The 24,185-nt window shown below is 47.9% G+C and overlaps 1 protein-coding gene across 1 annotated transcript in view; it reads left to right on the forward strand.

Moving 5' to 3' along the window:
* Positions 1-2,171: 2,171 nt before the first annotated feature.
* LOC139594654 (histone-lysine N-methyltransferase MECOM-like) overlaps positions 2,172-24,185 on the forward strand; it is a 166,933-nt gene continuing 144,919 nt past the window's right edge. The window contains exon 1 of the mRNA XM_071437015.1: positions 2,172-2,424. Coding sequence (XP_071293116.1) covers positions 2,388-2,424 — 37 coding nt within the window. The 5' untranslated portion in view covers positions 2,172-2,387. The remainder of the gene's footprint in view (positions 2,425-24,185) is intronic.

Here is a 24,185-nt window from a genome sequence, read left to right on the forward strand (position 1 = left end):
AATACCTCGATAAAGAATTCCAACTTTTCTCCAAGTAGACTGCGGGGCTTGCTCAATTATAATGTAAGGAAGAGAAAATTTCCTGTTACGGGGAATGCCCTGAAACCTCAGTATGAGGGGGTGCCTTTGATCTCCCAGCCCGTATTAGAAATAGATTTGATTTGGGGAAAAATATTTCCCCAAATTTTAATCCCTGTTTCTGCGCGTGGATCCTCTGAAAGCCACCCCGCATCCCCGCCGCCGGTCTCTTCCCACCGGGGAGGGAGCAGAGGCTGCGGAGCTTCCCCGCACGAACGAAACGGAATTCCCGGGGGGCTGCCCGGCACTTTCGGGGGAAGGGGGCGAACCTGGCGGGGCCGAGCGGGCGATGCCGGGGCCGCCGGGCGGGCGGCGGGGGCGGCCGGGGCCGGCCCGGGACGGCGGCCGGAGCCCCGGGCGGGCGGCGCGGCACCTGCCGGGCTCGCGGGGCCGCTGGGACGGCGGGCAGGTGGCGGTGACAGGCGGGCACGGCCGGGGTCAGGGCTGCCCGTCCGGGAAAGCCGCATCTGTGCCCCCGGCCCCGCACGGGGCTCGGCCGCCCGGCTGGAGCGGCTCCCCGGGCACGGGCAAGGACGCGCATCTCTGCCCGGCCGGCGGCTTTGCGGGGTCTCCGCTTGAACCGGGGGCGCGGTTCGACTTTGCAACTTCACGGGCGTTCGCGTTTTTGCCGAGTGACCCGGCCCGCAGGTCTGGGGGGTGTGAGGGGTGATCTGGGGACAGCTCGGTGCGGCCCCGCAAGGAAAGGCGCTGCTTGCGAGCGAGCTCGGGGGTCGGGCAGTGCCGGGACCCCGAGAGCAGCCCCGGCCCCGCGCATCCCCCGCGCATTCCCCGCACATCCTCCGCGCAGCCCGTGGCCGCTCCCCGGCTGTCCCGGGACAGAATGGCCCAGCTCCTCCTGGACAGCCCGGACAGGGCACCCCAATGGGTGCAGGGGCTTGGGGGGGGGCTCTGCCCTCCTGTCCCTCCTGCTCCGGGGCCGTTGGGTGCTCCCCCTGCCCGGCTGCGGGGGGATGTGGAGTGGGCAGACAGCAGCTGCGTGTCCTTAAAAAAAATTTAAAAACTCCAAGTTACAAATTAAAAAGAACGATTGGCATCAAAGACGGCTCCGCAGTGAGGGTTCAAGCGCTTGCGCCTGTGTGCCGGGCGTGCGGGGCTCAGCCTGGGACCCGCGGGGCCCCCGCCCCACGCGCGGGGCTGTCACCGGTGGGTGCGGAGCGCGCCGGGCGGGGGGGGCTCCGCGGGCGGCCCCGATCCGCAGCACCGGCAGCCGGGGGGTGGGAGGTGGGATCGAAGGGGGAAGGGGCGATGCTGAGGATTTTATTAAAACAAAAAGTTGAGCAGCGTGTATGTACTGGCGCAGCCCCGAGTCTGAAAGATTGTAATTTTCTTTTATGGTGTCTGGCAGGATTTGCAACAGATATTAATGGGAACATAAATAGCGCATGGAAGGTATTGAACAAAACTGTTTAATGCAAGGAGGTTGTACCGGGGGAAAATCTATACGTAGTTTGGATTGATTCATACCTCGGACACAGCCATCCCCTAAAGGAGTTCCCAATTTCTGCGCGCTCCCTCTTTGATTGGCAAACCCTGTAATTAAAACAGATTAGAGCGGTCGGTGTTACTGTTTTTAAAACGCTTTTTTTCTGCCCAACTGGTGGTGGCTGAGCCGAGTTCAAGGTGGCGAAAAAGTGTGCGCGCCGGGAAAGTGTACGATTTCATGGTACGCATACATAATAAAACATGTAATCAAATTATATCTCTCTGCCTCTATATGCGGAAAGATCTACGGTAATTGCTGCCGGGTGAGAATAAACTATTTAAACCTTGCAAAGACTCCAGAACAGTATTAACGTCCCATTAAAAAAAGGGGGAAAAAAGGCAGAAAAAAAGGTGTCGCTTCTCCCCCCAGCCGTAGCCCCGCGGGAGCGCGGGTCTCCCCCGCTGCAAGCCCTGCCGGGTGCGCAGGCGGCGGAGCGGCGGCCCCGCGGCCGCGGTGGCCCAGCCCGGCGGCGGCTGCGCGCCTCGTCCCGGCCCGTCCCGGCCCCGGTGCCGGCTGTCAGGGTCCCCACCGGCGGTGATGGATCGCTGCAAACTTTTTTTTGGCGGCGCTGAAATGTTGAAGAGCGGGGGGGAGCCGCCCGTGCGCATGTGCGAAGGTGTCCAAACTGACAATGCTGGAGAGATAGCGAGCCGGGATTGAGAGAAAGGGAGAGTGTGTGTGCGGGAGAGGGAGAGGAGAGAGGGAGAGGGGGAGCGAAAAAGGAGGAAAAGCTCCGGGAGGAAAAAAAAAAAGCCCCCCCCCCCTACCCCAAGCCCACGCCAGCATCGGCCGCGGGACTGGCAGCATGCGATCCAAGGGCAGGGCGAGGAAGCTGGCCGCAAGTAGGTGCAATACCCCTTTCTCTTGGCTTTTCACCCTCCCTCTCTGCCATGTTGCATAGACATGTCTGGTGCGGCGCGGAGCTCGCAGGCAACCTGCAGCATCCCCTCCCAGCCTCCCGGCCCGGCCCGGCCCGGCTCGGCCCGGCTCGGCTCGGCTCGGCTCGGCGGCGGCGGCGGGGACCGGGGCGGGGGGTGCGGCGGCCGGAGCCGGGCCGGGGGCTGCGGGCGGTCGGCGGGAGGTGGGGAAGGAGTTGAGGAAAAGTTCAGTGGCGAGCGCTGGAAGTTGCTGCCGCCGCCGGGGGCTGGAGTGGGGGGGGTCGGGGGAGGGGGGTGCGGGAGGCTGCGGGCCCTATAGTGGGCGCTGTGCGCTGCCGCAGGGCCGGGGGCCGCGGGGGGAGCGGCAGCGCCGAGGGGCAGCGGCGGCTCCGCGGGGGAGGCGGCGAGCCGCGGGCGCAGGTAACCGGCGCGGAGCTGCCCCCGCGGGTCCGTGCCCAAAAGCGGCTCCCGGCGGGCACGGAGCCCCGAGCGGAGCGCCTGGGGCGGGCGGGGCCGCTCCGCGTGGCCGGGATGCCCCGCGCGGTTCCGCGGGGACAGCGGGGCCGCCGGGCAGCGCGGAGCGCCTCCCAGCCCGCTGGAGTCACCCGCGAAAAGTTGATGTAAATGTTGTAATTTCAGGCGCTTTTCCAGCACTTTTTTATACAGTTTGGCCGCCCGAAGGTCTGTGTTCCGCGAGGCGAGGGCTCGGCCGTCCACACGCAAAGCCCGACTTACTTAATTATTTGTCTTACGCTCACCCCATCTGTTTCTCCTTTATGATAGGGATCTCTGCTTTTAACTGCTGCAGTGTTGGGGCTCCTTTTTTTCTTTTCTTTTTTTTTTTTTTTTAATTTTTATTCTTTTTTAAAAAAACCGGAGGGATTCAACAACAAAACTTTGCCAGCTTTCGCGTCCTATTTTAAAAGCAACTGATGTCTTTATTTTCTCTGACACATCTGGGCAAGTTTCATTTGATATCCATGGCGATGGCAACTCACATTCCCGAGTGAAAAAAAAAAATGGGCAGGAGGAAAAAAAGTCAGATGAAATGTTGCATAAGTTGAGTGACGTAAAAAGCAGATGCTTATTTACACTTTATTTGTGAAGGGGGAAAAAATAGAGAAGCATGGAAAAGGGGAAGTGAAAGATGTCTCTGGATCATCATCAGCTTTTCTCTGAACCTGAACAACAGCAGCAACCTGCGTTTGATTAGGTGATCTCAAAGTGGATAGTCCAGCGCCCTCAATTTGAAAACAAATACATTTTTAAACCTCAAGGTTGCCTTCCGTCCTTTGGAGCTAATTATGGGGGGAAAAATCCCCCATCCCCGACAAAATCCGTCAGGTTTCCTCGCCTCTCCCTTGCTCTGCTGGCTGCGCAGCGATGCAGGGCTCCTGCTGCTGCTCCTGCTCCGGCTCCAGCTCCGCGGGCGAGATCCGATCGACTGCAAACTTTGCGCGTCTTGCAGCAGCAGCAGCAGCAGCACTTTCCCCTCCTAGACAGATGTGTTGCATTAAATAATCCTTCGGTTACAATCGACTCATAAAGGAAATCATATTTAAAAAGCCGGGATTTATTTCTTTTTTGTGTTCCGAAAAGCTGCTTCTTTCCCCCCCGAAGAGCGTCTCAGTTTCATGGCAAGTGGAAGGAGGGCTGGAGGCGACCTCTTTAATTTAGTCGTTCGAGAGAAAAAGGTTTTAGCTTTTCAGTTCTTTCTGTCTGAGTTAGGAATAGGAAAATACTTTGCAGCCTTCACTCTTTTGCGTGGAAAAAGATACAGATCGGGATAAAGCGCATTGTTTGTATTATTTCACTTTTATTGCTTTATGCGTGAAACAAAAAAATCGCCCCGATTGCGTGACTGCCTCCAATACCCAGGCAAGCTTTTCCCTCCTAATTAAGGGAGAATACCTGAAGGGTATTTTCTTGACCTCAGTGTAAAATTGCTAAAAAATAATTTCGAGGCTTTGCCCCCCTCTTAAAAAAAAAAAAAAACAAATAGAAAAATAATTCAGAAGAAACAAAAAGAGCCACGCGGGGAATAGCCAGTGAATTTTTTAAATGTCCAGCTGTAAAAATAAGGGAAAGCACACGCTGCAGTCGGTCTGCCCGCCACGCTCTCGGGAGCGGGCGGTGCGGAGCGGGGCGCGGGAGCGGCCCGGGGGTGCGGGCCCGGCCGGCCGCGGCCGCGCTGCACCTGCGCGGGCACCCGCGCCCCGGGACAGGCCCCGGCCCCCGGGGCAGCCGCGTTTCCACTCGGGTGGGTTCGTGCCCGCCTGGTGAAAGCGTATCCCCGAATAACCCCCGCCCCAGCACGGGCCGCCGCCGCCCTGCAGCCGGCCCGGGGTAGCCCCAGCCACCCAGTAGCCTCATAAAGAGACAGAAGGTGATCAGATTAGGGGAACACACGTGAATAAGGAGGCACTTGTTACTTTTACACTTTATCACCACTTTTTTACAGGCAATTTAGTGCAGTCAAGGTAGATCCAGATCCCTCTAACCATCTGAGATAGTAAAATAGCACTTTCCTAAGTTTCAGCAGGTTTTCCTGCGCCTGTAATTTGCCTCAGTCTAGTACTTAAAAGGCTTGATTGAAAAACAGAGCCGGCAAGTTTATTTGCCTGTTTAAGACTGTCCGGGAATTTGTTTTCGAGCGGGGAGATGTTTGCCGTGTCCCAGCTGCCGGCCCTCTCGGCGAGGCTGTTTATTTGCCATCGCTTTACCATCGCCTGCGCCTCCGGGCGCCTGCACCGCCGCGGGCACCGGCTGCCCATGCCCCGGGCCCGGTGCGGGGGCGGCAGCGCGGGCGGCCGGCGGTCCCTCTGTCCCTCGGTGCCTCTGTCCCTCTGTCCCTCGGTCCCTCTGTCCCTCTGTCTCTCTGTCCCTCTGTCCCTCTGTCCCTCTGTCCCTCTATCCCTCGGTCCCTCTGTCCCTCGCCCCCCGCCCCGCCCGGCCCGGCCCCGCCGCCGCTGCTGCCGCGGGCCGGCACCGCCCCGGCACCGGGTTCGGCCCGGCTCGGCACCGCCCGGCCCGGCCCGCGGTACCCCCGGCGCGGCGCTGTCCCCGGGCGGCTCCTGCGCGGGCACGGGGGCTGCGGGGACGGGCCAGACAATCCCATTATATGCCGGGCATATTTTCACCAGGCGCTTCATTAACCCTTTTCAGGGCGGAGAGTGCGCGTGTGGCTTTTCGCTCCCTTCCTTCATTCCTTCTCTCCTCCTCTGCTCTCTTTTCTTTTCTTTTCTTTTCTTTTCTTTTCTTTTCTTTTCTTTTCTTTTCTTTTCTTTTCTTTTCTTTTCTTTTCTTTTCTTTTCTTTTCTTTTCTTTTCTTTTCTTTTCTTTTCTTTTCTTTTTTTTCCTTTTCCTTTTCTTTTCTTCTTTTTTCCTCCTCTTCCATTTTTTCCCTCCTTCTCCATTTTTTGCCCTCCTTCCCTTTTTTCCCCTCTCCTCCCTTTCTATCCTTCTCTCTCACTCAGGGCTATCAGCCACCCCTGATTTGGGACCAGCTTTTCCGGCGGGGCTGAGCCCTGCGGTGCCTCCTGGCTGCTCCCGGGCCACCCCGGGCAGGGAAAGGACACAAAGGAAAAGGACGGTCCGAAAGGCGAGCCCGTTATTAATACAGCCCTGCTTGTAAATGAAAAATGTAACCCTTGTTAATTAACGCTGTTTACATGGGGTACAAGAAACTTAAGAAATGTTTCTACAAAGGGGAAGGAACTGTTTACAAAACTCTTTCAAAAGTGTGACATATTGCTGCAGTTCCAGCACTAAAAAGCCGAACACACTTACACGCCTTTGAAGTTGGCTGGCTGAGGCAACATTATTTGACTGGGATTCAGATATTGCTTGTGGGTATAACTAATGGCTTTTACCTAGTTAGTGGGCTGGGAGGGGCGAGGGCCTGGGCGCCGTGGCCATTGGGTCCCTCTGGAGAGCCGGGGCTGGCTCCCCGCCAGCTCTGTACAATGTCAACATTGAATATTTGAATTCCCAGACTCTATTTAACAACTTTCTAAATAAATAAACTCATTGTGTGTCTGTGTTTAAAATTATTTCACCTCTTTCATGAAAGCTACAGCATCTTATTACACCGGCCTCTCGGGCTGCTTTTCCCCCTTTTCTTTCTAAACAAACACAAACGGAGCTGAGCACTTTTGGTTTTTGTTTTTTTTTGTTTTTCACTGTCTCCTATCTCTCCCCTTCTCACTTTCTGTCTGTCTTCTCACAAAGCACGACTGGCAGCTGCTCGGACATCCCACCACGTCCTCAGAGGGACAGCTCTGTGCACCCTGTTATCTAATCATAACTAAAACCAAAGCCAGGTTCACCAAGCCGGTTAAATATTAATCATTTCTAAAAGGAGGCCCAAGTGAGTGCCATTGCTGCAGCAGTGCCCTGTACATACTCAATCATTTTGGCTGCCCTACCCTAGGCGGGCTCCAGGGACAGCTTTCATTGTTGTTTGCCATAAATGGCTATTAGTGTTCATATTCACCTATTCACCTACTTATTTCAGTAAGTGTGGATGTGGCTGTGCTTATGGAGAGGTGTGCACATACGTGTGTTCAGAACATATTTTTCATTTTTCTGCTTATGCCACGGAGATATATTTATTTATGTGCATAATAGCTGTGTCTGTGTTTGCACATACAGAGAAAAGAAGGCAAATCCATTTGATATTTGTAATTGTAATTAATATAGGTACAGTGCATAGTTTAGAGAGAGATTGTGGTATGCACAGGCTGCTGGGGTGCTTGTAGTCCTGACACCAATATCTGTACACCCACAAAGGCTCTGAAATTCTCTGTAGGGAACACAGAACTGATATGCAGGAGCCTGGGTGTTGGTCCCTGGGATGCTTCCCAAACACACTAATTGTGTGCTTCCGTGGCAGGAATATCCATTGTAAAATATTTATTGCCTTCCCATGGAAGTAAAGGTAGCTGGACAGAGAAGGCATTTCTGCCTGTCCTGGGGAGCACAGCTCCCTGATAAAGCTGTCTGAGTTGCTGAAGAAGAAATTGGAATGAATTTTCTGCCAGGACAGGTATGTGGTGGGAGAAAGAAAATGTTGGTGGTTGCTCCCGCCCCAGGTGCATGAGGAAAGGGCAGTGGGGAAGCAGATGGAGTTTTATAAATCTCAGCTAATGAAACCTTGTCCACAGAAATTGCCTTGCTTTGCAGTAAACCACTTTTTAAACAAATGTACTTTAGCTTTGGAAAGGCTTGTTCAGACACTTAGGTTTCCAACCAAGAATTCATAATATTTGTTTATTTAAAATTTAACTAGGTTTGCTGTCATTTTTGGAGCAAGTCAGTGTTCTTTTGCTGTAATTTAATACAATCAGTTTTACATCATTTCAGTTTAGTTAGGAAAGAAGTGGCTTATGAAGAGCAGAAAGAGGTTTAATCCTACATGGTTTTCAAACTAGCAGATGCAAGTGTCATTTTATTCAGTAGACAGAGCTAGAACTGGACAAATGCAGATTAGAAATGAGGTTTATATTTTAAGTAGTGAAGGTATTTAACCAGTAAAACTATTTACTGAGATCTGGGTGGGTTTCAACATCAGTGGAATTCCTTTGTCTTAATTAAGGTTGGCTGTTTTTCTAAAAAGATATGAGCTAATCCAAACAGGAATTAATTTAGGGAATTCCTGTAGCCTGTGTTGTACAGGGGTAGCAGACCAGACCACTCTTCCTGGTTTTATAATCTATGCACCCAGTTAAAGCAGTGCAGTTTCATATGGAGACATAAGCTCAAGGCTGGGATCACAGGAATGCACTTAAAAACGAAATGGTCATTAAAAAACCCAGGTTCAGCTCTGACGACACAGAACCAACATCTGGCACAAAGTGTTTTCCATCCTCAGCACTGCTTACCTGGATCACAGGCACCCTCACAAGTGCCCAGCTCTGAGGGCAGAGGCAATGGTGGGTTTTTCAAAGATGGGCAGGAGGAACAGGGTGGAGGAGCTGAGGTTTGGGTATGGAGAGCACGGTCTGGGCTCGGTGGTTTGATCACTGCTCTGTGATGGATTTCCAGTGGGTTCCTACCTTGCTCCTGTGCAACAGGTTACTGCTGCTGCTGCTCCTAGCACCCAGCCAAGACCAGTAGAGATCATGATATAGACCAGTAAGCATCAGGGAGCACCTCCAGGACCCCTTTGCTGCAGGATCTGCTGGAGGGAGTTGTTCGCTGGCAGAGAAGCAGCAAGGTGGGCAAGGGGATGGAGAATCTAAGGAGAAGTGGGTGGAGTTGTCCCCAGGACTCTGTCTCTTTGCACTGCCATTTTAAATAAAAAAATCAAAATTCTCAGGGTATAAAGAAACCCTGTCTGATCACTGATTGACTTTCTGTTCCCTCCCTTTTGTTTGCATTTCCAGGCTGTGCCGAGGCATTGCCTTCTCCAGTGCTGCTGGAAGAAAGGGCAGCCACGGATACGTGTGGGAGGAGGGAAGCTAGCCTGCAATGAATATTGTATTTGGTGCTAAATATGTAACAAAGAGAAAGAAATGTGAGTTAATCCAGCAATAAGAGTTGGGAAGTGAAATACAATTCGTTTTATTTCAGGGTTTAATGCTGTGGTCTGTTTCAGTGAAGCATTATCTTTTAAACTGGGATATACACAACGACATAACCCCCACTACCTTGAGGGAATGTCAGAGTTTGATCTCTGAATAAAGGAAATTCAGAGTTAAGGCTGAAATGTACCACATGGCCTCCAAGTCCCAGGAACAACAGGAGGCAAGGAAGTAGCTAAAGCTATGGGCTGCACTTTAAAATGAGTCCAGCAACTACCAAGCCACCAGGGCTCATTGCAGATCCACAGCACGGCTTGAGCTGGGATTTGTATTGGCTGGAGAGAGATCTGGGATGATCTCGAGTCTTTTTGGAAATCTTGCTGGTCTGTGATGAGCATGAGAGTTTTATGGTGGAAGGATTACAGTTCTGGGCTTAATTTATGCAACAGAAGCACTGTTGTCTCCTTTGACACCGATAGCTTTTGTTTAGAAAATCTTATATTGGAGCAAAATTTTGGTTCAGCAAAGAAATATACCCAAGTTACAGCTTTGTTTCTTTTCTGAAGAACTGCTTTTATGTCTGAATGGGTGCACTACATTTTAGCCCTGTTTAAACTCCAAACTAAATTTAAATTGCCTGTAAAATAATCCACAGAATGGAAACTGCCACACAATCGTAGCCCTTGCTCCCTGACCCAAACCCATATTCCATTGCAAAGCAGCGCGCTGCTCTGTTCCGTGATTACAGTAAGTTAGAAACCAGAAGAGCAAGACTTCTATGAATAGGTTATTTTTGGCAATTGCATCACCAATTATGTATAAAATTTCAAAAAATATGGGTTCTGCCAGTTTGATCTCTGAGAAGGATACAGAAAATGAAAGCTTTGAGACTGCTGTAACATCATACTATTTTGTCTATTAGATATCATTAGATTACCAGAATACTGAGACCTTCATATCAACCAGGCTAACAAAAATTTCCCAGGTGGTTTAAATTAAAAAATTAGCCATAAATATATTTTGTATAATGTAATTTATTATGGATGTTTATTGTGTGCAGTGGGAAAATGTTTGGTTTCGGATGATCTTACCGTATAACATGTGCCTTACTGAAACTGTTTATACTGAGACAGCCTGGAAAAGCCCCAGTTTAATTCTGAGACTGGCTGGGCTACATGCTCTGAAAGCCACAGGAAGGCAGAGCCCTTCCCCTGGAAAGCCAAAGGGGCAACAACATCTTGTGTGGGACATGTGCAACATAAAACTCGGCAGTGGGGAAAGTGCTGAGTGGCAGAGAAAGCTGAAGGGCGGCTCAGGGCAGGGCTGTTTTATAGGGAAAATGGGATAAAAATGATACCAGCTTGCAGCAGGTCCTGTTATACTGGGATGGCAGGCTCACTGGTGTCCAAGGAATACTTTTCTCCCACATCCTGTATTTATCAGCTCTCCTTTTGTTTCAGCTGGGTGTGGTGAGCAGGGCTCTGTGCTGATGCCCACCCATGACTCCTGATTTGCCCTTCTGCAGCACAGAGAGGGGGATTAAGCTGGCCTTAGGGACCCAGGGGCTCCTGTGATGGATACATCCACCTGGGATGCTGCAGCAGGGAGCTGATGGCTTCAGGAAAAAGTTCTCCTGCCTCCTCTCCCGCTCTTTTGCACAAAGTCCACATGCTGGCAAGGGTGAAATCATTCCTCAGTTAAAGAAAAAACAAACCCTCAAAAACTTCCTCCCCTGCCCCAAGCTCCTTCACACATGTATTAACACCAAACTGGCAAAGCCAATGGAAAAGGATTTTGCGTTTTGGCAGCAGAGCTGGCCCAGAGCTCGCTGCGGGCCTTGTCCCAAACCCACTGGAGCTGAAGGAGCTTGTACCGACTTCAACGGGCCTTGGACTGGCTCTGGCTGGGAGGAATCTGCTTCCCCTCCTCCTTGGGGGAGGGGGGTTATCAGCAGCTTTTGCTCTGCGGTGAGCCCCAACATGTGATGCTGTAACAGATACCTGGATTTACATCAGTCTAAGTGAATTAGGTTGGCCCTATAATCTGGCCTCATTTAAGAGTCATTTTAGCCATTAGGATGAAATATGAACGCTGCTGATGGGGGGACTGTGGTGGCTCTGAATCCTTGTTTCCCACCGTGCTCCATCTCTCCCGTGGGTTGAGGACCTCTGAGGGCTGAGGTGGTCACTTGGAGGATGTGGGAGGGGTCCAGCACCCCTGGCTTGCACTGCAGGGGTCTCCATTCCAAGGGCTGTGGTTCTCCAAACAGCCTGGATTTGTACCTTCTGAACAAATAGCTCTGCTGCTGAAGGTACCTGGTTCCTCCAGTAAGTGCTCCATTTATTGCCTCCCGATTTCATCTCAGACAAACAGAAGGTGTGTGAGGGACAAGCACTGACTGCTGGAAAAAAATCACCCCAAACATGTCTAAAGCACAGCTTGGGTCACTGGTGGTGCCTATATTTTTGATTTAAAAACCATTTAACATTTCCAGCGTTTGACAGAAATGATTCACCTTCCCCTCTCGAAAACTCTTTGCGATTTGAACTTACCGTGGCACGTTTTATTTACTTGCACCTTGGTGAGGAATTAAGCAATGCTTTTGGTGAGTTTTAATCTTTCCCGTTCTCTTTGTGGCTCTGTATAAAGGAAAAAAAAAAAGGAAATATGTTGTTTGAAATAATTTTGAAGTGATGTTTCTATTTTACTTTTTTTAGGCGCTTGATGTATTTTTGGCTACAGGGACTGGCATGGAGCATTGGTCTAAGAATATACAACACTGAAAAGCAAAGTGATATCAGCTGTATCTGAGCTAACTGCACTGCTTTTTAGTTTTGCTGTTTCATTGTTACTGTGACATGATAATGATGATTTACAGCAATAATGAAGACTTCTTAATTGTAAAAATATAAACAGCATGAGATATTCGTCCTGATTCTTTCAGCTCATATAGAAAGCAATATTTCAGTAGTCACTGGCTGCCTGTGAAAATGCTATTAAGCAGCTATGCTCTGCCTGAATAATTACTGTCCAGGAGTTTGTGCTTCCTGGTAAATCCAAGGTAACTGAGAAATGAAGAAATGATGCACTAGGTCACTCCAGATGATGCAGATCAAAGAGAGCTGAGTGAACAAACCTGTGCAATGTCTTTAATATCAGTGAGCAACCTCAGAATGAGAGGAAAGGTGAAATTATCTGTACTGTAGCCATGCTCTGAGTGAGAACTGAGCTGAGACAGAGCCAGAAGGGGTGGTGAGAGTCAGACCCAGGATGGGATGCAGCAAACCTTCCCAGCTGGGGCTTCTACCATGCACCAAGCTGAAGGATCAAGTCATGGACCAAACACAGAAGATTTATTTCCAACCTGACATTATTATTTATTATAACTTGAATTAAAACAGCAACCACAGAATGCAGCCAGCCTGTTGTGCTGAGCTCTGTGCAAACACGGGCAGCCCAACGGAGCTTAGGCCCTGAGAAATGCAGATTAAACTTGGGGCCTGCTGCCCTACACGTGCAATTACAGCATCACTGGAGGCAGTAATAAAATCCCGAGGAGAAATGGATGCTTTAAGGAAAATCCACAGAGTCAGGACTCCATGGCTTGCACACGGGTGGACGTGCTCCAGCTTTAATCACATCAGCCCTTTCCCCGTACCAGCAAATGGCCCCCCTGGCTCTGTTTTAACTGACCCTATTATTTTTGGCCGTGTCCATAATCTTGGGTGATCAAGCTGCATTAAGCTATGAGTAACCTTGCAGCATCACCTGCTTGCTTTCAAAGAAAACAGCTCTGAGATTCTCAGGGAAGGAAGAAGGCAACGCCGGCAGGTAATCCAGCCCTATAAAACCCCTGGGCTGTGGTTCCAGCCCGCCTTCCATGCGGGCTCTGCCAGAGGGACCTGAGCGGTGGGGCTGGCAAGAGCCAGCAACCAAAAAGTCCCTCAAGCCTATAAGGTTTATTAAGGTTCTTTTCAAGTCCCTGCCAATAAAAAGGGTCCACACAACCTCTGAGTGAGGCTCCATAAGCTCAGTTTTATGTTCGGATAATTTGGAGCCAAACTGTCACGGAGTTCACATAGCGAAATACCCCATGGAGCATCGCAAACTGCGAAGAAAATATATCGAGGAAAGGGAGGACTGATAATTTTATGGTTTTCCTTGAAGTTAAGCAGTAAAATGGGCTTTATTTAGCAATTTCCGGACTTCTGATTGCAATTTTGTTACCAGCGTAACGATTTTCAATACAACGTTTTGTAAATAGGCAGAAATGTTAGAAGCCAAGGTCCTCCAGTGCTTGGATCTGCCGTGGGAAGCAGTGCCACACACTCCAGGTTCCCAAAATGGATCAGACCTGGATTGACTTTTGGATCAGACCACTGGGCAAGACATGGCAACAGCTCTCAGCTCTGCTGTGGAAGGCTGGAGGTTGAGCCCAGCCTGGCTGGGTATTCCTTGGAAGGGATAGTCCTTTAAAAAAACAGGAATAACTTGACCCAGGTCCAGGGATGAGCAACATACACTTCTTTTTGTAGGGTGAAGCATTTCTAATTTGAAATACATTTAAGAGGTATTTAAAATTAGAAATACACCTGGTTACAAACTAATAATACACCTGGTTTTTACAGGTGAGGTGATCATCGCAATCTCCAGGCTCATTTTCTAAACCAGGCTATTAAAATCACTTGTCCCTCAGCCTTTTGGCTATGTGTAAACCTAGGTGCAGAATTCACAGGATAAACCTCCACTATATTTGCTCCTCACACAATAACTATTTTACGCTTGGCATGGCCCATCTTTAAAAATCTATTTTACAATGTAATAATTCACACCCACTTCTCTTTGGGAAGTCATTTATAGAAGGGAAATTAAACATGGCTGGGCTCTGGAGGGAGTACTGCTGATACATGCAACAGCTGAAAATGTTGAGGGAAGTGGTTCTGGATATGGGAGAAGATGCCATCTTGACCTTGGCGGTTTGTTTATCAGACACTAAATCACAGACATTTCTTCCAGTTCTAACTGGTCTGAGGACTCAGATATAACCTTAAAAGCCCTTTCTGGGGTTTTAAACAGAATTTAGACCTCATCATTGCTCAGTGCTGTTTATGTAGCTTGAATGAAACAAGGGAATGCAGAGACCACCGTGGGAAAGAAAAAAGGTGAAGAAACTAGAGAAAAAAAAAGGAATATTCATTCCAATGACAGGATTTCCTTTTCATAGGTTGCACTTCCTGGTTCCACAGAGTAGAGAGAGTAAGAAAATATTTGATGCCTTTTTACCCACTCTGTTTATGCACCTTGCACATATGACAGCCAGTAACCAACAAACTCATCCTGCCAGTGTTCCTAGAACGAAGGGCTGTGTCTCACTGTCAGCAGCAAAGGAAGCACTGGGAATAAGGTGGAGGTGACCAGAGAGTAGGCAGGGGTGGTGGGGGGAAGAGGACTGGGAAATGGAACGTGTCTGATGGATTGCTGTCAGACCCCTGAGCAGAAGGAGCCAAACAAATCGACTCTGCTGGCACTTTCTGCACTGGAATAATTTGGGACATCTGTTTTCAGAGATGATTGGTGCTTTTCATATATGAAATAGGCCCTGAATATGCTGTTCTCCTGCTTTCCTCTGCTTCCCCAATACTTCACCAGTTATATACAAATAAATAAAAATATATTCATACAGGATCTCAGCAAGCTAACATGGCTAAATCACCTCTGTGCATCTTGACCTCCTGCTTAGCCTCCTGTTTCAGAGGCTCGGTGTAAATTAAGGTGCTGGGCTTACTCTTCAGGTCCACACATTCCCTCTGTGCTCCTGCTGCAGAAATAGCTGTGCTCCATGGGTTGGTGAGGATCCAGCTGAAGCCTGCGAGGGCTGGAGGGAGCAGTGTTGCTTTAGGCTCCCTGCCTGAGGAGTGACATATCAGAAGTAATAAGTCTGAGCCTGAGCTGATGTCTAACAGCATCGGAGAGCGGGCTGGAAGGCTGAACTCCTGCAAAAATGAAAGCAAGGAATTCAACAGCAGTAAAAAAGAGGTTAAGGAAAGAACAAAAAAGGAAAGGAAATAAAAGTGATACGAATGGCTAGAAAAACAGCTACGTCCAAATATTAACCTCTACCGCTGTATTTTGACACTGGGCTGAGTTAATAGAAGTACATGGCTAATACACATTAAGCTGGAAGAAGGCACTTAATTTCAGAAAGTATCTGGATCAACTTAACGTGAAAATGTATTAGCAGAAGATATTTTATGTACGTCCAAATCTGCCAATAGCTTGAAGACATATTCTGCAGGAGGCTAGCAAGAGAAAGTGTGTTTCACTGGTGGGGTTTTCAGCCAAACTCTCATTCTTGAGGCTTCTTTTCCCTTTCTTCTCCATGATACCTTTTCCTCAACCATCAGAGGAGCAGGAGCAGCCAGACCCTTTCCCCAGCCTGTGCCTTCTGTCAGCTGCTCTGTGAGCCTCACAGACAGCACTGGCTCAAAGGGGTTTTTTTTTCCTCTTAGAATGCTAAAGGAGCAACCCCAGAGCACAGGAGCTAAACTGGTGTAAAACTGGTGTGAGAGCAGAACCCACTTTGGCAGGGGATGGACTCAGTGCTGGCTGCTCCTCCTGGGATCCATCCAGAGGTGGAGAAAGCAGATACAGGGCAATCTTCACTCTGTCAAGGTCTTTAGTGTATAATGCTTAGAAGTGGAAAATAGTTTCAATTCTTTAAAATAAAGATTTTTCTGTTATTTCTCTTCCTTCAATTCTCTTCTAAAGAATTGAAAATAGTTTCAATTCTTTAAAATAAGGATTTTTCCCTCCAATTCTTTAAAATAAGATTTTTTTTCTTCTTTTGTATTTCAGTGTGTCCTTGGGGTTTGCATTCTTCCATAGGTATCATTTATTTCACAGCAAAGAGTCGTGGTGAGACAGCCTGGACTCTAATTTCTGGGAATATCTTTATAGGCTTGTTTTTGTGGCTATATAACAACATTATGTTATCTATCCATCTCTCATTCCACTTCCTGATATACAGAATTATCAGGACTACCCATCAGTCACTCTTGTGTTTTCTAGCCCTTGGTGCTGTGTCAGTTCTTAGGAGATTTTTCCAGTATTACAGCTACACTGATCTTGGTGATTATTAAAAAATTATATAATATCTTTAAAAACTCTGTTGAGATGTGGAACACCATCTGAGGAAAAGAAAATTTTAGATTGGAGTTATATAATTTCTGGTTTCCTGAATGTTCAAGTGAAGAAAGGCAGTTAACTAAGGTACAATTTTTTTCAAGGAAAAAAAGGGCAAAAAGCAATATAGAAGAGCAGGAGATCTGCTTTTGCAATTATGTACTAATGAACTGGGACTGTGCCCCACCTAATGTTGTCCTCCCCAGCCTTTCATGTACCCTGGCTGTCCAGCTGATTTCTTTCCATGATTGCTACAGGATTTCTCAGGTTTTCAGAAGCTCTCACGGTGTTTTTGTGCACCTGATGGCCTGAGAGGGGAAGGGACAGAGGGGTGGTGGGAGGTACAGGGGTGAAGATCACTCAGTATAAAGAGAAAATGAAGATTTTAAGGGTGATTGTGCATCTCCTGAACTTCACCTCCACACAGCTGCGCAGGAACCTGTGCCAAATCATGGTGAAATGGACTCCCCTATTTTACACTAGTTTGCAAGGTAATTAAGGCACAGAAAGGTCAGCTCTGTGCTGGATGTGAGATTTGGGCGGGGGTCTCTCTTCCAAGAGTTTTGCTGTTTGTCCTGTAGGACACCATGCAATGTTTTGCACCCTGCTCTGGATGAAGCTCTGTGTTGGAGCCATGATCTCAGGTACTGCTCATGTAGTGGTGGGTTGGGGCCAGGGGGTGATTTTGGGCTTTGGCAAAGTGAACTGCTGCTTTTTGCTGCCTGCAGCCAAAATTGGGAGTGTTCCCATCTCCTGGATGTAAGCACATGCTATAACAGGAGTCTCAAGGTGTCATCCCAGACCTGGTGTCAAAAATGTTTTTTCCCCTGTAATTTGGGCAGAGGCTACAGAAAATGGTTTGATGTTTCCTTGAGACTTAGCTACTTTTCTTTTTTTTTTTTTTCCTGCAAAGTTTTCACTTGTTTAGTATTGTTTCCACTGGTGCTGCTTTTCTTTTCAGTGTTGGTTACAAAATCCCAAAGCAATGGGAGGAAGAGGTTTTTTTCCTCCCCTGTGTGCTTTTTCAGATCATGTTGGAGATTAGCTCAGGGGAATGACAAACCACTCTGTTCCCAGCACAGTCTTCCCATCCAAAGCTAAAACATTATGGGAACTGGTGTTGGATACCACATCTAGTTTCACTTTGTGTTGCAGCCTTTAATGCCAGCCCTTCTGCTGTTTCTTCTTCCAGCACTGTGATTCTGCCATGTTGTCTGTACTTTCCTTGATATATAGAAATACTTATAAAAAAGGGAAAAGTTAATTAATTTCTGGCTGCATGTTTGGGTGTCCATCAGGCAGCAGCAGAATCCAGTGTGTTTCTCAGTTTCCTGCTGCCCTGGTCAGCTGTGTGAGAAGGGAGATGGTTTTAAGGGTGCTCAGGGCCTGCCTTTCTCTTGGACACTCACAGTGTGCTGTGGCAGCTTTGCCTGTTGCATTTGCAGTGGTGGAGATGATTGAATAGCACCACCTTGCTCTGGTTTTGGTTAACAAGCAAGAAAAGGTGTGCTAATCCTATAAGAGTGTCTGATAAAACCAGCAGAGCTGTCCCACAGGGGCTTTGCTGACCACAGCCAGGGTGAAGGGTTTGTTGGAGGCTGTTGCTGATAAGGAGCATCCTCTGGAGAGGGCAGGAATTGCTGAAAGGGCTCTCCAGCTTCTTGTGCTGGGCTAGGGGGATTTCCCATGTTGGTGCTGGTGTTTCCCACATTTATGGGAACCACAGGCTTCCTGAAGCCAGCAGCCACCTCTGCTTTGAGCAATACCAGCAGCAGGAACCTGCTGATCCGTGCAGAGCATGCTAGACCTGCAGAGTAGGGGGTGAAGACTTCTGTTCCTGATGCTTTGAAGACTTATTTTTTTTTTCCCATGTAGAAAGGGACTTGCATGTCTGATGCTCTGGGTGAAAAATCCAGCCATGTTAGAGGCTGGTGTGTGCACATGGGTGAAAATGTGTCAGTGTGTGTTCTAGCACTTCTTAGCTGGCTTATTCATGGATTGGGGTTCAGGGGCTTAGTGTGTGGGGGCTCAGTGGCGCCCACATTGTGACTGGACCTGTGGAGTCTGTGAGAAACCTGTAAATTAATTTCTGACCAGACTGAGGCATCATTCACTGTTTAAAAATTGTAAATCTGTGTTTATCCAGCGTTAACAGATGTAACATAAATGAGTTCCTGTGCTGTCTGCTGGTCCACTAATGGCACTTGTTTGTAAGTGCTTTATGTTAACAGCTATTTGATGGTGCCCATTAGTTTTTCCTAGGTTAATGTTATATAATAAAGTGAATGCTGGCCAAAAGCAATAGTAATACGATAAACAAAAAATCCAAATGCTGGGTGAGAAATGTAATGGAGCGAGGGCTGAACTCTGGTGGGAGTTTGGTTTAATCTAAAGGTTAAAAAATGTTATAATTTGGGTTTAAGTAAATTGGCTCTTTAGTCCCAAAGGTCTTGCTCTTGTACTTCTTGTGCCTCCAAAGCTCCCACTAATGCCGATGGGAGTCCTGGGCGCACAAGAAAAGCGGGTTCAGGTACTAAAGTTACAGATTGGCTTGGACCAAAACCCCTAATCCAAATACCTCCGGCTTTTGAAAGCATTTGCCAATTGGATTTGAATCTGGACACAAACATTGTGGCTTGAGCTCATCTGAGCTCACTTACATCTGTGTAAATCTGTAGTATGGCCCCGATCCAGCAAAGCACGTAAATATGTGCTTAATTTGACTTCAAGGGGACTATTGTGTGCTTAAAGCTGAGCATGTGTTTAAGTGCTTTGCTGGACTCATGTCCAAATACATGGGAGTCAATGAAATGACACCAAATAGTGCAGTGTAAGTGAGATCTGAAATGAACCAAAATGTTTGCGTTTCTACCTGGGAATGAACACCCTGCTCACATCCTACGTATTCTGCGTGCACTTTGTATTTTCATCCATCTGCACATAATGTATTCTTTACAGTAACCTGTCCATTCAGTACAGTAAAAAAAGAAATATTCTTTGAATTTTCCTGCTCTATTACTCATATTTCATGAAATGTGTTCTTATGCCAAGTGTCTGTTTATATATATTTATACATGTTGTTTCTTTATTGATATTGGCAAGATACAAGAAGAAAAGAAATATTTTATAGTTAAAAACTTGTAAACAGTTTTATCCCTCATTTAAAACCTTTTTTTAAAGAGTTTACCTGATGTGGTCAAATTACTTTAACTTGTTTTTGGTTTTGCCAGTCTGACCAATATGAAAAGTATTTGTTAGACATACAGGTTTGTTTTTAGCTGGAAATACACTTTTTAAACATGTTTGCAATTAACTGACACATGAACATGCCCTTACACTCAACTACTAAATGCCACTTTTGTACTTTAAATCCCGCTTTTAGTGATTGCCACGCTACATAAAGCTGTCAATGAATATTTTCACATGAATACATTAATGCTGTTAAAAGATCATGGATTGCTTGTCAGCTGCTGCAGCTCACTGCAAAGAGAACACAAAAGGGTTAATTGAGCTCAGCCCTGCAAAGGTGGCAGAAGCATAGACTAGAACTGGGAATTAAACCCAAAACAAATACAACAAGATATAGCCCCTGTGCCTCGGTATGACAACCACAATGCAGACATAAAGAAGTGTAAGCTGCAAATGTCTGTAGGTTATTAATGAGGTAATAGAAGCAAAATTAGGTATCAGCAGGGTTTGGCTCTGTTTGAATAAAACTGAGATCTTTTATCTCAGAATATGCTAGGAAAGACTCATAAGCTGTGATTTGGTGGTCTAGGCTGTGCCCTTCTTGGTTGTGGGAGTTGACTCATGCCATTTAAACTCACCAGTGTTTTCCACTCAGGGCAAACAGATGTGGGATCAGATACAGAGAAGGGCTGGCAGGGAAAAGGTTTGCCTGGCAGTTTATGAGGAAAAATGCTTTCGTGTGCTTACTTCTGAATAAAAAGGATACTTTGCACTTCAGCTTTGTGTGTCTGGAGAGAGGATACCACTTTCTTGCAAAGCCAGTGTGGGGGAAGCACATAATGGCAGTGCTAAAATACCTCTGTGTCCAGCTGACCTCTGCTTAGGCTGAGCCTGGTTCTCTGCTGATTTCAGCAGCTTCCCTCAGGATTTACATCAGCCTGGATGAGAGCAAAGTGTGGTCACAGACTCCTGATCAAGTCTTGGTGTTTGTGCCCTGTAAGAATAAACTTTTCTCCAAAATAATGGCAAAAAAGACTCCTTTCCTGAGTCTTGGGGAAGCTGAGAGGCAGACCTGCAGCCGATGCATTGAGTGGAGTGATCTGCTCTGCCCCAATCCCTTCTCAGCCCCGCTGTCTCTGAAGTAAGTGACAAAACTCCTATTAACTTTAATGATGCAAATCGACCCTAAATGGATAAGGTTTGTCTTTAAGAAAAATCCCTGGGGGATTCAATTACATCATAAATATATTCAGTGGTTGTGAAGTGATTCTGGTGTACGCACAGCCAAACCCTGAATTCCTTCTCGAGTAAGTGTCTGGGTGAGGATTGATTACAAATCCTGCTCTGAGTTACACCCGCACAGCAGCTCCCCCGGAGCTGATGGCATTCCTCCCTCTTTCCCTTGCATGGACAGTGCAGAGGCTGAGCTGCACAGAGCCTAACACATCCTGCTCCCCTTGGACAGGCGCTGGGAGGGATGGAGTCTGTCCCTATGGATCTGCAACGCTCCTCGTGACCTGGAGCGGCACCTGCGGGGTGGTGGAGGCTGCACCAAGGGCGGTTTTGGCCCCTCAGCCTTTGAAGAGCTCTGGCATGATGTAATCCCAACCCTGCAAGCTGCTGCGGGACCCTGGGGTTGAGAGATGCCCTATAAATCTCCGTGGCTGGGTTTTGTTACCTGCCCGCTCTGTTACATGACTAATGACTTCAGGTAAAGAATGGGCAGTGGAGAAACAGGTAATTAACAAAAACATCCTTCTGTGTTTTCTGCTCAGCTTCCGTGACTGCTGTTTTCAGAAGCTGGGCAGATATGATTTGTAGCCTCCCTCTTTCACCAGAGCAGAGGCAGGGCTGGTTTGAAACCTGGCAATCCCTGAATGCTTCCCCAGTTTCCTGCCCTTGCATTTGATGCAGCCAGGGCTGGTTTGCCAGTCACTGGTATCCGCCTTGATGTGATGTTTTTGTGCTGCAGTTAAGTTGTTGGGGTTTTTTATTTTATTTTTTTTTTTTCCTGGAGCGTGGGTTGCTTTGAAAGTGGCCTGGTGCAAGTGCATTAGCAAAGTGAGCCTGCTGTAAAATATTGCTGCATCCAGCTGCCCTGTCAATAGGTCAAGCTATTTGTCCGATCCAGACAGGGTGTCTAGTTCTCCTGGCAGCACCCCTTGCTTTGGCATGGGAAAACCTGTTTTGTTTAGCACTAGGGAAACAATACATATAAATAGTAATGCTTGAACCTAAACACTCCTGTTGTCTTTATGCACGGGCTGCTGTGTTACTGGTTATTTTATGATAGATTTCTTCCCCCGCCTCCCTGCCGAAGGACTTGAGTCCCTGCCTGCAGAATAGCTGCTGTTGAGTGGAAGCATTCCTGCTATTTTTCCCTCAATTCAGAGGAAGCAATGCACTTGTTGTGTTACCTTGGTGAATCGAAAGTGGTTTTCACTTCCCTTAATTAAGCCTGCTTTGGTGCTGGCCCCTCCAAGATGGAGAGCGCAGCGCACTCAGGAGCGCTGCCGCTGATTTGAATTCCTAAATTCCTCTCCTTGCAAACTTCAAAGGCAAGTATATTGCTCTAAGAGGCACCAATTATGTAAACCCTGGGCTATTCAGTATGTTCCATAATTATTTATTTTCAGCGAAAGAGGTTTTAACCCAAACTAGACAGAAAACTGGCATTTCTCCAGTTATTAGATTCTATTGAAAAAGGTATTAAACAATGGGCAGGGTAACATGGTAGATTAGTGTCCCTTCATCTTCCTGACCTGGGCATGTGTCACAGCTGTACTGAGCTGACCAAAATTACTTTGATTTGATGGCCATTAAGGGTCAGGAGCAGAATGGGATCAGACGCCTTGGTTGAGGCTGAAGTACACAACATTATATATTGATAGTAATTAAGTTGTTTCATTTAATAAGCACCATCAGATTTAAAGGCATTGTTACAGTATCGGGGCACTGAGAAGGAGAGAGGCAGCCAGGATATGGGCTGGGGGAGAGAGGGAGAGAGAAAGGGTTCTGGAATGAGTGAAATGTGTCCCTGGAGTAATTTTTTATTTTATAAACTGAATGCAAACCTGATGGAGAACTATGGAAATGAGCAGTCATGCTGGATACATACACACACTCTCTCAATATTCCTATACTGTGGGTAATGAAAAGTGCCTTCAGGGATGGGGTGGCCTTACCATTCATCAGTGCCATAGCCTTAAGTGGGTAATAACTAAGAGCTCCCATATCTAGTGTGTATATAAATTCTAGCTCCTCAGTATATTTGCTTCAGACTGTGTTTAATTTATACAATTCCTTAGCTTTAAAGCTGTCAATTGATAACATTCAATCTGTGAGCCTGACTGATAAAAGGGAAGGGAAGAAGTATTCTCTAGTGACTAGAGCAGGGGAAGGGTGTGGGGGCCAAAGATGCAAGTGGTGCTTCTTCTAGGCTTTGCTCCAAGGCCAAATGACACCCCCTGCCCTCCCTCCCTCCCCAGTTTTTTTCTTTACCCTCTTGGGATTCCCTCTGCTTGGCAGGTGTTGGCTGTATCTACAGCAGGCAGCCACCTGCCATGAGGGTGGAGGGATCTCTCTTATCTCCAGCAATGGTGAGAATCTGCCTCTGGCCCTTGTGAGTTTGGGAGATGCTGTCAGTGGTGGCTCCTCTGCCATCCATATTCCAGAGATGCCTGCAGGGTTAATCACTGTGTTTGGGAGGGTTGGTGATAGAGCCAGCTGGCTTTTGGAAGGAGCAAGGTAGCAGAGAAGCTTGCAGCACAGCAAAATAAAAGGACACTGATAATTGAGGGCTCAGCAGGAATTAACTGTCCTGTGGATACAGAGGTAGATGTTGAACCTGTGCTCATGCCAGCGTCGGCTCTGCCCTGGGACACAGAGGGGATGGGGGATGTGAGTCTCCATGACTGAGTGCTGTGTCAGTCACTTAAACACTACAAAGAGGGCCAAGCTCTCACACTACAATAAATTTGGAAAGTTGAAGGGAAAATGGTCAGGCAGTTTGGAATTCAGCTTGTGAACCAAATATTGCACGTTTTTCACTGCACGAGACAAACTGTTAGTAACAGGACGCTTTGTTCTTGACCCATATTTCAAATGCTCCTGTGTCAGGAAGGGACTGGTCCAGAGCTTGGCTCAGTTTCCCTTCATTGTAAGATGTACTGGTTCCTCCTGACCCCAAGCTGCTGCTGGGCTGCAAAGACTTCCCAGCACCTGTCTGTCCCACAGGTGGCCTTTCTTGTGGCACAGTGACATCTCCTGCATGGGTGGCTGCAGACACCGCTGGGACTCTCAGAGCTGAAACTCTGCAGACCCTGGTGATTCCCACTGGCCATCTTGGTGCTGGTCCTGGGGTGAGGCACACAGGGTTTTGCATCCCAGTTTTTGCTCTTTGGTCTGGAGGAAGTGAAATCAAATGGTGCTGCTGGGGGGTTTGGCCAAGGCATTGGCCAGAGGTGTCCATTGGGATCCATCACAGGGGGAGGTGCAGCAGAGCAGCTTCTGGTCAGGGCAGATCTTGAGGAGAGCTGGAGTCTGTTTCCCTGGTATAGGGTTACACATCTTGCTGATAGAGAGACCAGGAGGTTAACCTGGCTTTCAGGGTAATTTCTTCCACTGTATGGGACTTTGAGAAATGTCATGTCTTGCATGTGGAAGGTTTCTAAAAGTAATTTAATATATCGATTAGAAAGGAACAATAACGAGAGTGGACTGGTTGGGCACTTTGTAGATGAGGCATGCAGAGATTTCTTGTTATGAAAGAGTTGTGCTGGTGTGGACTTGTGTGTTTGTTGGTTTGTGTGAGAGGAAATCCCAGTTCCC

This window comes from Agelaius tricolor, unplaced genomic scaffold (assembly GCF_023055355.1).
Source record: "Agelaius tricolor isolate 1412-34295 unplaced genomic scaffold, bAgeTri1.0.p SCAF_12, whole genome shotgun sequence".
Lineage (NCBI taxonomy): Eukaryota > Metazoa > Chordata > Aves > Passeriformes > Icteridae > Agelaius > Agelaius tricolor.